The 12,613-nt window shown below is 46.4% G+C and overlaps 1 protein-coding gene across 1 annotated transcript in view; it reads left to right on the top strand.

Annotated features, from left to right (window-relative positions):
- Positions 1-8,964, top strand: part of Sema3a (semaphorin 3A) — a 462,357-nt gene extending 453,393 nt beyond the window's left edge. The window contains exons 18-19 of the mRNA XM_023724302.1: positions 3,788-3,930; positions 5,514-8,964. Of these exons, the coding sequence (XP_023580070.1) occupies positions 3,788-3,930; positions 5,514-5,969 (599 nt within the window). The 3' untranslated portion in view covers positions 5,970-8,964. The remainder of the gene's footprint in view (positions 1-3,787; positions 3,931-5,513) is intronic.
- Positions 8,965-12,613: the final 3,649 nt, after the last annotated feature.

Raw genomic sequence — 12,613 nt, 5'->3', positions numbered from 1 at the left:
GGAGAAACATTTCTCAGTAACAAACATGGAGAAAGCACTGCAGCAGAGGGGACCCGACCCTCTGAATACTGCTGACACAAACACATTGCATCCGGTAGCATTGCATGTGGCTCCTTCAATAGAGCCCAGGGCACCACCGTCAGAAGTCATTTGGCATTCGTCCAACATGGTCCCGCGTCCACTCCCAGACCGAACAGCTTAGTCCAGAGCCACAGAGGCCGTCCTGTGGCCTGGGTGCCTCAGCAGGCAGGCTCTACCCTCTCTATGATGACATCCCAGGTTAGTGCTTCTAAAGTGAAGCCCCAGTACTCAGGCCTTGTTGCCGCACTGGCACTTTGCGATAAGCAGGTGGAGGCTGCAGCTTGGGCACTCAGTCTCCAAAAGTTTCGCCATTGCTGATCTAGACAGAGATTTCAGCTCACATTTACCCTGAATATGTAGAATTTCATATCCTTCAAGAAACTTTTAATCAATGATATCTTCGAGGTTAAGCTTTTGGTGTAAATTAGGTAACTGGATTCAATATTATGGGCTAGAAAAACTGCCCGGCACAAAGCTCTTGTCCACTGCTATTTCTGTGTAGAGCTATTTGGCCTCAATGACGAAGATCGGAATTGACAGTGAAGAATCTCATCAGCCTACAAGAGCATAACGAGACTAGACTATGAGGACAGAAATGCTGCTCTTGTTGGAGGAGGAGAACCCAGAGAGGAAGGAAGGCACGGAGGGCGGGAGCAGTGAAGATGAGGCCATTTGTGGAGATGGCTGGGATAGAAGAGCCACAGATGGAGATGGCAGAACTTATGCAGTGACTTTGTTTATGATACATCTGCTGACAGGTGTTCAAATAGGGGACAATTCTAGAAGTCTTCCGTTAGCAGTCATGAGCCCTGGCAGCTCCTGGATCCCTGCGCCTGGCTAAGCCACCTTACCTGAAACTTCTGGTTAAAAGTCGCTGATGGTAGAAACAGTCTCCTGCAGAGGATTTAGCAGAAGTCACGGTATTCAGGGAAAGTTTATCTTTTAAATTATGGCCAGGGGCAGCAGAACCTAACCAAACAGAAGACGGGAGCCTCTCAACTACCAAGGCGCAACAGCACCTGCACAGGGAGCCCGACTGACGGGTCCCGCGGCGGGACATGAGCTGCCCTGCCCAGCTGCTTGGAGACATTTCCTTTGGAGAAAGGGCAAAGAGAAAGGGTCAGCGTAGGGGAAGCCAGACTTCAGAGCCCCAGCCAGAGGAGCTTTCAAAACAAACTGAAGAAAGCACCGATCCAGGGAACTGGTTTCCCGGAAAGCTTGTCTCACGGGGTGAGCAACAGCCTGAGCGCCCCGCTGCTCAGCGATGACCAGAAATGCAGTATTGGACTAGCAGCAGCATTGTATAAATTCTCCAATAAGCTAGATGCCGTCTTCTATCAGCTTCAGCTAAGGGAGTCATGGGTGAGGTGAATTTTTTTTTTAATATAAGAAAACATTTCAGATGGCTTTTTTCATCTTATGGCTTTTGGTACATGTGGAAAACTTACTGCCACCAGAAAAGATCTTGAAGAGAAAAATAAGCATTGACAGGTTTCCCAGGATGATCAGGAAGGGCAACAAACCAGACTTCTTAGATTAATTGGAAAGACCACTTGGACAGCGATTTTCAAAATACACTACCCAGTCTCACTGGGGCATCTTTCTTTCCCTCAGTAGCTGCTCTCGTTTGCTCCATAGCAGCTAATGTCTTGCAGGATCTACAGAGGGTGATGTTCAAGAGCATCTGTGGATTCTGATAAAAATGCAAACAGCTCAGGTGACAGACACCCATCGGCATCAACTTCCACATGAGGAAAGCAGAGCGGAGGGGTAGAACTGTGCAGACGGGAGACGGTGGCAGTCCAACCTGGACTTTGTGGTTAACTGGAGGCGTTCCTGTGTCACCAGCCAGGTAGATCGTAACTTATGCACAGACAGAGGCTGAGAGGAAAGAGTTTTCCTGAGAGCAAGAGGCTGTGTCTACCCAGCAAGAACCATGAGCAGGAACAGCGCATTTGACACGAGAGCATGGAAACCTGCGAGGGACATCCTGGTCCCACGGTGCTGCGCCTGGACCACAGAGCCTTCCTTCCCCTCAGGCAGGCGGGATGTAGCAATTCGGCGCCCCTCTACACAGGATGCAGCCCAGCCTGCAGTGCTGCCCTTGTTTAATTCAAGATGAGCAAATAGTTCCAAGGGAAAAAATTCTTCCATGTTTGTCATAGGCCGTGAGACATAGGACATACATCTCTGATTTTTTTTTTTTTTTTTTTTTGCGGAACTGGGCATTGAACTCAGGCCCTTGCACTTGCCAGGGAAGCGCTTATTCTACTGAGCCATCTCCCCGGCCCTTCCATCTCTGATTTTTAAAAAGAGGTGTGATCAATTAAATTCAATTTCTTTCCATTGCAGTAATTCCTTAGCGTTTCCCGTTCCAGGGCGCTGGTCATTGCAGTAAGTGACAGAGGCTTCCCCTGTTAGAAGTACCACAACAGGACAACTGAGTCTCAGCCTCTGAGCCTGGCACTTCAAGGTGCGAATGAAACAGAGGGTGGATGTAGGTAAGCTAGAGTAGGGGTGGTGGCCCTGGGCCGTGGGCCACAGACAGCGCCCAAGAGGAGCCAGGCTTTGGGAAGCCTGGAGTCTTCTGAGGGTGCACAGTGCCCAGCCCTGCACACACCGAGATACAGCTGACCGCAGTGAAGGGGTGCTAAAGTCGGGAGGGGGCTTCTTTTAAATTAAAAACCTTGCTGAGCTTCAAGGAGAGAGCAAAAATTTTTCATCTGTCTACACTGTTGGTTTCCTATGCACGTGAAATATATTTATTATTTTCTAAATTAGCGTAATGAGTTCCAGCCCGCACAGGATGTCACAATGGAAACAGGATTATACAAGATAATGTGGACTTGTGTTCTTCAAATGAGTTTCACCTCCATTCCCTGCGTTGTTCTTTTGATCTGAGCTGCGTTTCAGTTACCACATTGAAGGAGGTTACATAAAGGGTAAAATAATAGAAACTTAATCAGGAAATAGGTTTCTGTATTGCTGCATTTTATTATATACTCTTGCCATGTTCCAAAGCATAATTCTCAAAATTAATAAAAGATGTGTCATTTTAGAATAAGGACAATTGAAACCACATTGTGTCGTGTGTAATTATGCATCTTTCTTCTGCACCTCCCGACCGCTTCACGCTGAGCGATCCTCAGCCCAACCTCGGGGCTTCGTTAAGGGTTACTCGTGGGAAGAATAAGCTCGCTGAGCCCTGGCTTCTTTAAAATGCAGGGAAATATGGTTGGTTGATGAATTTTATTTTAAAGATCGAAAACACAAAATGGCAAAATAATTTCTCAGAAACATATCCTGTTTTCCAAAAGCTCAGTGCGATGACTTTCCACTAGACAACAGCCCAAGGCAGGCGGGCTCCATCCGTGGGGCGCAGAGCTCCAGGGTGGTACGTGGCCAGGGTGCACTTCCACGGTGCAGAGGGACAGACGGCCGGAGGCGCACATGACTGACTTCGGCAACGGAATGCCATTTTTCTGGCAGACTGATTTGTGCACACTTTGGACGAACCACGACACATGATTATGCTACTGGGTCGGCATTGAGCCTCTGAAAGTTTATGCCCATGACATTTCTCGCGATCTTCAATCCACCAAAAGCTTCCCACTTCCCAACAAGTAATCGTCTCAGTTTCCAAAGTTTCTGTGAGAGTGGACAGCACCTCTCTGACCCTTCCCCTTTCGTTTGTCCTCCCGGCCAGATACTCCACACGGGCACAGCCTGGAGGAGAGGCTCATCTACGGGGTAGAAAACAGCAGCACCTTCCTGGAGTGCAGCCCCAAGTCCCAGCGCGCGCTGGTGTACTGGCAGTTCCAAAGGCGAAATGAGGAACGGAAAGAAGAGGTAAGGCTGCCCTCGGTAGCTTCACTGCGGGCCCAGGGACAGGGAGGCACGGACGCCTGCCCGCCCCCGTGCCTACGCCCGAGCGTGCTGGCCGGGAGCACACCCGTGGGCCGGTGGGAGGCAGGCCAGGGTGAGCTTCCTCCCGGGGGCGCCGGGATGTGTGCGGGGCGCAGCGCCTCACCATGATGCCTGCAAAGCCAGGACCTACTTCCCTACATCAGAGCAAAAGATCTGCCCGTTCTAGCGCTGGCCCCGTTGCTTCTCATTTTTCTCTCCTGACTTCCTCACAGTGGGAAGGAGTTGGGAGCAGAGAGCGGAGAGGAGAAGGTCCCTGGGGCGGCAGGCGGGGAAAATGCATTAATACGGTCCAGACTGGCTGATGTGCAAATGTCTTATGTGTTGGTAACTTCACCAGCATAATATGACTATTAAAACGTACTCTCATTAGCATTTTTTGACATTTTGAAGTTTTTATATAACCACATTGTGCAACTGTCAATAGATTCTATACACTGCCAGTCTGGGATTTCCGAAATTGCTGTTGTAAAATGTATTTGAAACAAAGGTGAGAGCATTTTCTCCTTTGTATGTTCCATTCAATGTCTCATAAGTTAGGTAAACACTTAGTGAATGTTAAACTTACTTTCTTCTTGCGGTCCAACCGCTGAGTTCACTTTTCTTACACTTAACCTCAGTAAGTTCATTTTAATGCCCTGCTCTTTTCTCTGTCAAAGTTTTGCTTACCAATTTAAATATCTAATCTTAACTTTGTGTCATAGTTATACACCTACCTTTAAGTTTATAACAAAGCTGGGGCTGGCCAAATAGCTTAGCAAATTAAAGCGCCTGCAAGCAGGCGCAGGGACCTGGGATTCAATCCTGGGCCTGGTGTGCCGGTAATCCCAGCTCTTGGGAGGCTGTAAACAGGCCATCACTATGAGCTTAATGTAGTAGTGAGACCCTCTATACACCGTAAGCCCTTCCCTAAAATACAAAAGAAAAAAATTTATAACAAAACTACATATTTTTTCTTTTTTCCAGATACCTTGGTTATTTAAATTTCATATAGGAAATCTTACTAAAACAGTAGTAGAACCAGTGTATTACATTGATCTCAAAGCAACTGGTGGATGCAACTCTTTCCCCTAACATAAAAGGCTGCTGTCACTCTCCAATTAGAAATTGTGGGGCCAGCCAGATAGCTCAGCAGATTGAAGCACCTGCTTAGGCATACTCTGAGATTGGGGCTCCATTCCCAGCCTGCCGTGCCCACCCTGTCCCTGGGGTGTGCTGAGATGGCGATTGATACTGGGTGTGGTGGCACATGCCTGTAATCCCAGTGCTTAGAAGGCTGAAAACAGGCGGATCACTAGGAGTCTGATCTGTGTAGTGAGACTCTGTAGACCCTGCACTATTTAAATTTTAAATGTTTTTACATTAAAGAAAGAAAGAAAGAAAAGAAAAGAAATTGTGTTGACTACTGTCGTGTGCCTGGTCTACGAACCTGGATGTTTCCTGAGGGTTTAAGGTCCCATATGCTCTGGAAGTGCGCAGTTGTGTAACACCTCTCTCTTCCCCAATAGATCAGAGTGGACGACCACATCATCAGGACAGAGCAAGGCCTGCTGCTGCGCAGCCTGCAGCGCAAGGACTCGGGCACCTACCTGTGCCACGCCGTGGAACACGGGTTCATGCAGACCCTCCTCAAGGTGACGCTACAGGTCATCGACGCGGAGCACCTGGAGGAACTTTTGCACAGGGATGAGGACGGGGAGGGCACCAAGGCCAAAGAGCTGGCCGGCAGCATGACCCCGAGCCAGAAGGTATGGTACAGGGACTTCATGCAGCTCATCAACCACCCCAACCTGAACACCATGGATGAGTTCTGCGAGCAAGTTTGGAAAAGGGACCGGAAGCAGCGCCGGCAAAGGCCAGGCCACACTCAAGGGAACAGCAACAAGTGGAAGCACTTGCAGGAAAACAAGAAAGGGAGGAACCGGAGGACCCACGAATTTGAGAGGGCACCCAGGAGTGTCTGAACTGCGTTACCTCTAGAAACCTTAAAGGAGTATCAACTTGCCTAGACAATAACTGGAAAAATGCAATATACAGGAACTCTTTCCATGGCATTATGTGGGTGTTTACAATGGTGAAGAATTCAGCGGAGTTCCACCAACTATAAATTAAGTACCTGAGCAACTTTCCTAGCAGGATTTCTTCTTAATAGCAACACCTAAGAGAGGTCTCGGATGGGCACGGATGTTCACCGTATAAGACTGTGTTTCCTATGAGAATCCATTGTACAAGTTCCACCTCCCTTTGCCTGAGAAATAAAAAAAAAAGAAAAAAAGAAAAAAAGTCACTTACCATATCACCATCTACTGGAGAAAAACTGGTCTGCAAAGCCATTGTATTGAACTAGAAATGTAAAGTAAGCTGCATGGATTTACTGAGCTGACGAATATTCCAAAACACGGTTGAATGCGAAGATGTTTCTTTTGTCTACCAGCACCCATGTTCGTGTGGACTGGAGGAGGAAAACGAGGAAAGCGGTACTGAGTGACATGGTTTGTGAAATGAAAACGTATCACTCACCGGCGTGAGAGGCGGATGGGACACACTGCTCTACTACTGATGTCTTCTTTCAGCTTTGCCCTAAAGATGTATTTTATTAAAACTATAATTTAAATGTACCATGACAAATATGCAGTAAAAATTAGCTGTTTTCTAAGCTAGAGTAGCTTTCTTTGTCTTACAATTACTGTGCTATATCATTGGTTTTAAAAATTCCAATTGTGTGCTGCTTCAATTGACAATTTGTTTTCAGTTCTGTAGGAAGGAAAGCTGGTATTGTTCTAGAGACACAGATGCTATTAACCATTAATTCCTAAAATCAAGATATAAATTATGCTTTATTTTTCTGAGGAAATCAAACAACTGTAAGCTAGCAGGTCCTTTTCTTTAAGTATTACCTAAATTAATTTTAACTAGCATAATGTTCTTAGAAAAGCAATATAACCAGCAAGAAAAGGGAAGCAAGTGATTTCTTAAATGCATTTTAGTCTATCTAAAGGATCAAAGGAAAGAAAATGAATTGTGTATCTCGCAAAAGCAGAATATGTGTCATGTGCACGTAGTTAATAGAAAATGTCTCCTAATCCTGTGCTTGCAGCGTGATGTGTGAGGCACAAAAGCCCTCTTTGGAGTCCACTCAGAATCAAAGGGATCACTTAACGGTCTTAGAAAAGGCAGAGAAATCTGCACAAGGCAGAGCAAATCTTAGGGGCAGATTTCCCAACTGCTGATTTTTGAGTTGGCTCCTCTCATCACACCTTGCTGAAGAAAATAATCCACATGAAGCCGCAATTCTTTCCACGTCAGTGGGCCTGGCTTTCTATACACCAGCTTCCAAGAAAGGACCCAAACTTCAAAACTGTAAAGCTCTTTGTTTGTTGCCACAACTTTCAAAATCAGGTAAAAGGTTTCTCACCAAGAGTTTGCCTCTGCTGGCCTGAGGAGGTCATCTGAGCGTCTTAGGCAGGAAGCTGCAGAGGTGTCAGCGCTCTGTCCGGGTCTGCAGCCTGCGCGCTGCGTCAGGAGCCTTCACCGCCTGGGTCCTTTACTCGGCACAAAACAGCCAAGAAGACAGCTTCCTGCTGGCTGTCATTAAAGGAGTGACATTGAAATTTAACTCCAGTTGTCTTGGGACTCCAATTAACTCAGCATAAATTTCTCACCTCAGGCAACAGCGAACTCCTGTTCCCCATAAGATTAGCTGTTTCCCAAATGGAAACTCACATCGCAGCTTTAATGATTATTTGAATAAGCAACTTGTTGACATTTGTTTCAGATAAAAGCCTAAAAATTATCCACAGCTAATTGTAGGCACCCTTGTCTAAGATGATGCTTGTTTTGGACATACTTTTTCAGGGGGAAGTTGAACTGTTAAGCAATTTGAAGAGCACAATCCTGTCCAGAAAATAATGTTTAGAATGTAAATCAAAGGTGCAAGTGTGCTCCAAAAATAGCCCATTTTCCTACTATAGTACAGTGTCTGAACTGTGTTGAAATTCAGTGTTGCATTTCATTCTAAATTTGCAGCTGAAACAAATTTATTTGGAAAAGCAAAAGTATTTTTTTCTTTCTGGTCCTTAAAAATGAAAGGATTGGAAGGAATAGAGATTGTATGATAACCTCATAGCTACTTTCCACAATTTGAAAGCATTTTGTTTAGCCTCATAAAATATAAATAGAAAAAGTCTAGACTTTCATTCAAAGTATCAAAAGCCAACAAGTTACTGCCATGTTTTCAAAAAACCGTGAAGTCTAGGGTTTTGGAAAAAGTATAGATGTAATGTGTGGGTAGCTGAATTCTATCACAGGCCCAGTCTCCTGCCCATGTGTACTGAGGGGGGCAGTTCACATGAAAATGGAGTTCTTGCCCCACTTAATAATTCGGCTCTAACGGCTGCTGGCATATGCATGTATCACCAGAGGTAAAACTTGGATAAGAGACTCGCCCGACATTCAGCAAATCATGACAGCAGCCTTAAGGATGAAAAGACGCATAGCATAAGGGAGCCACGGCCCCGTGCAAACCAAGTGTAAGCGCACGTAAATGCACACTGACTGCTTCCTTTAATGAATTACTGAGTGATTTTTAATGTGATGTGCTTAATATTTTTGCTACCTACACATTAGGCAAAAGAGATGTGAGTAGTTTTGAGCAGAGAGGAAGAACAGTGTAAAATACAAGTTTCTGTAGGTGCTCCCTGCAGCGTGCCCAACAGCACCCCGAACCGCAGGCCAGCTCCGCAGGCGCAGGGAGTTGGTGTGCTCTCTCTGGCTGGCTGGCGTGTGGCCATTCGGTGAGCATGTGTTTCACCAGGAAGTGAATATGTTCCATAGCTATATCTATCTATCATTGCATTTCAGACGGGAACTAAAAACTGGAGAGTCAAATGTAATGAAACTGCTGCTGTAAATTATTCCCTTTAGCATGTACTCAGTCGCTAAATACACACTTCTTCAAAATACTTGAATTCAGATGTCTTTACTATTCCCTGTAGCATATGGAACTAAGGAACACAAGCTTAGAAGATTTTGAGGACCAGAACCAGGGTGCTGTATAATGAGCTGACAGATTTCCTTCGTTGTAGTCATCTGTAAATCGGAGTCTACGTTGATGGCGATGATACAAATTTTACACCCTTTAAATTAAATATTGTTCCTTTTTATGTCATATCTAAAAAATATAGAAATGAAATTCTATAATATGTTGTTTTCATCGTAAGTCAGTTTCACTCAGGATCTGCAAAGATGCCAGCTATTTTTATTGTCACCACCTATCGTGGAGGTCTTGGGAAACACTTTATCACTACGCAGCCACTAGTATAGCCCCCGAAATCTTTATCTTATGAATCCATTTTTAACACAATTTCAACTGAGTGGAAATCTGTCGGGCATCATGGTATCATAGATACAATCAGCAAATTGACTCCAACATCTCTTTATTGTGTAACCATTGAGATATAAAATAACATGCCAAAGGCACCCATGTTTTTATGTTACCTTTGTCTGTAAGCATTATTCAAAGTCAATGTTAATGTTTGCAAAATACATGTTTCCATAAAGAAGAAAACACTATTTTTCAAAAAGTCTGCAGCAATCCTACTAGTTTGTTTGATTTCGACCAGTGCTCATATGCTAGTTAACTAAAGAGACGTACTTTTTAAAACAGATGAGTGAAGAGGATCCCAAAGACACAGAGAATGGAGCTGCGTGAGTGTGGCCTTGAGTCACAGCCATTCACACAGCCCGCCAGGCTGAGAGCGCCCCTTCGCCACTTCATACCCACAGGCACACACTGCAGGGCACAGGGCCGCGGGGAATCAAAGCGTGCAGAGAAGGTCATCTGAGTGGAAGGAACACAGGCTTCCCAACACACTGTCCGTTGGAGCCCGAGTGGCACCTCTGCACTGTGCCCCCTCATTTTAGCTTTCATCTACGTTGTGTTGGGGAGGAGAGGCCAACATAGGCGAGGCGTCCTCAAGGAACTCACTGGAAACAAGGGAAAGAGAGGCAGGGCCACCTGTTATCTGCCAGTCTTTTCTGGCCTTCTCGCTCCAGCACCTGCTGCCCAGTCCTTGTGCCACAGCTGCAAGTGTGCGCTCTGAGGCCCCTCTGATCTCGGTACTGGGGTTCACTGTCCGTGGCCCGGTTTCCAGACCAGGAGCTGCTTGAAGCCCAGGCTCGCATCTCAGTCCCTGTCGCCTCCGTGCCTACCAGGACGCTGAGAACTCAGGAGCTCAGCAAATCGCTGTGGTGCGGAGCTGCTGCACCCAGGCAGGGCCAAGGTGGAGTGCATGGCAGAAATGCCAAAGAGCAAAGAGCCGCGAAGAGCTGCCCTCCAAGGTGGCCGTGCAGAGGAGCGCTCGCGGGAGCTCTGTGCACTGAGGCCTCGTGTGCACCGCGCAGTGGAGGGACAAGCAGAGAGCATGGGGGGCACCCACAGCCTGCTCCACAGACCTGGAGCACAGGCTTTGGAGGACAGGAAGGCGCTGTGGGCCCGAAGCACACACCTGTCTGTCTTTCCCTGGACTTGAGCGACCTCCATTCCCGACCACGAGCTTGTCCCTGGGCTGCAGTGGCACATGCTGCTCACACTCCCTCCGAACCCCGCTCTCCATCCTCTCTTAGTGTCCACTGCCCTTCCCTTTACCCAGCCAGAGCGTCAATACTCGCAGTGTGCACACCTGCTCCAAACCAGACTGCGGCGAGTCCTCCCGCCCGGCTCCTGCAGGGATTGCGATCCCGCCATGAAAGGGAGGCGTGGGGCTTGGCCAGCTGGCCCCTCCACGCCCCAGCTCCAGTGCAGCTCTCAGCCACGTTGTGCGTGTCTGCTTTGGTGCTGGAGCCCGAGGCTGGCAGGTCTGAGCCTGCCCTGCTGAGGAGTGGTGTAGCATGTGTCACACATAAAGGAATAAAGACACAAAGTCTGCATGTGTTTGTTCAAGGGCAACCCTGGCTGGAGCGAGTCGCGGCTAGACAGTGCTGCTGGTGGGAGTGACACGCACAGACAGAGATTTCTACATTTTGTACAAAAATTTAGAAAGAAAATAGGGCTAGCTTCATCGGAACCTGTCAACTGCACCCCATCATTAAATTAAGTTGTCATGTTTTTCCTCATATAACAAAGGAATGTATTTTATTTCTCTTAATCTAAACATTATACTTGCAGATGCAGTGTTTATTTATACAGTACCTAAGCCAAAGTTCTCCCGAGTATGTGCAAGTCATCACGACTTGAGTAGTTCTGTCGTCTCAACTTCTCCCTTCCCTTTGTAAACCTGGCTGGGGCATGAGACCTCAAGTAAATACATTTGAAAATCCATGTCATTTGTGCAGCGCAGTTCTTACGGCTTTGTTGGTTTTGTTGATAGCTAAATCCAGAGAGATCTAAACTATTTTAGACAAAGTTTGTGTCTAAAATTCAACAGCTTTTCCACTTTAGGCTTTTGCTAGGCATTCTCAGTTTTCAGGGAGAGCACATTTTTTTATTTCAAAAAAAAATGACAGTATTATTCAGCTTCAAATACTGTCCTTTGTTCATACATTGTTTTAAATTGTTAGCAAATTAATTGAAGTCCAGATCTCTGTACACTTTTTAATAAATTCCATTTGAGTGTGGGTACTGACACTTCCTGGAGCATGGCTGTATTAGGTTTCCACTGATGCTAGTAACGAATTTCAGAATCGCCATTCATTTTATTCTTTTCATTATGTTTGACCTTAATAACATACCAGTTGAAATTGTTTATACTTTGTTTTGAAAAGTGGGTTAAATTATTACCTGTGAATTGTACAGTGTCACAAAAATGAAAAGTCCAGGACCCATGAGAAGTATACTGTGAATAAGTACTCAATACTGAATTCTTATAATCATAAAACACATTCACTGAAACAGTAAGAACATCCTCACCCCAGGCTGATTGTACTGCCCAAAGCCATCACTGTAGCAGCGCCCGTGGTGCGGGAGGGGATGGGCATGGCAGCGACAGGATGTGAGTGCACAGGCTGAGTTCTCAGTAAAGTACTTCATTTTGTCTCACTGTTTCAGCCATTCCAGTAGCTCTCAGGCTCTTCCCTGTACTTACCAGTGACTATATCAAGACACACTGTGGCTAAGTAGCTGCGTCTTCACTTCCCACAATCAAGCATGCGAGAAATGGAGCTCGAGCCCTTGTGTAATCAATCCACGGTTATCTGTGTTCCTGCGACAATGGCTTCGTGTTGTAACTGCGACACAATGCAGCACACTGCACAGACAGAGAGAAAGAGAATGAAAGTGCCTGGGAAGACTGGAGTGGGACTAGGTTCAGGCTCGGCTCAGGGGGACATGAACCTCTGTTCTTCAGGGGCCAGCGGGGATGACAGCTCCCGCAGCAGCCACACAGGACCAGCTCTGCGGGGCAGCGGGGCTGGACAGCCAGCTGGCCTTTCCGTGTGGGGACTGCAGCCTCTGTTCTCCCATCCACAAAATGGATTTCTCAGGTCTACATCAACCAAAGCAAACCATACTTTACTGTAGAGTCAAAGAAATAAGTGCTTTTTCCGATAGCACTGACATCACCAATCAATATTCACTTTTTAAAAAAGTCTTCATGACGAGGATGAGAAGAGA

This window comes from Octodon degus, unplaced genomic scaffold (assembly GCF_000260255.1).
Source record: "Octodon degus isolate 3935 unplaced genomic scaffold, OctDeg1.0 scaffold00108, whole genome shotgun sequence".
Lineage (NCBI taxonomy): Eukaryota > Metazoa > Chordata > Mammalia > Rodentia > Octodontidae > Octodon > Octodon degus.
Note: the sequence above shows the minus strand (reverse complement) of the source record. Positions and strands in the feature narration are given on the sequence as shown.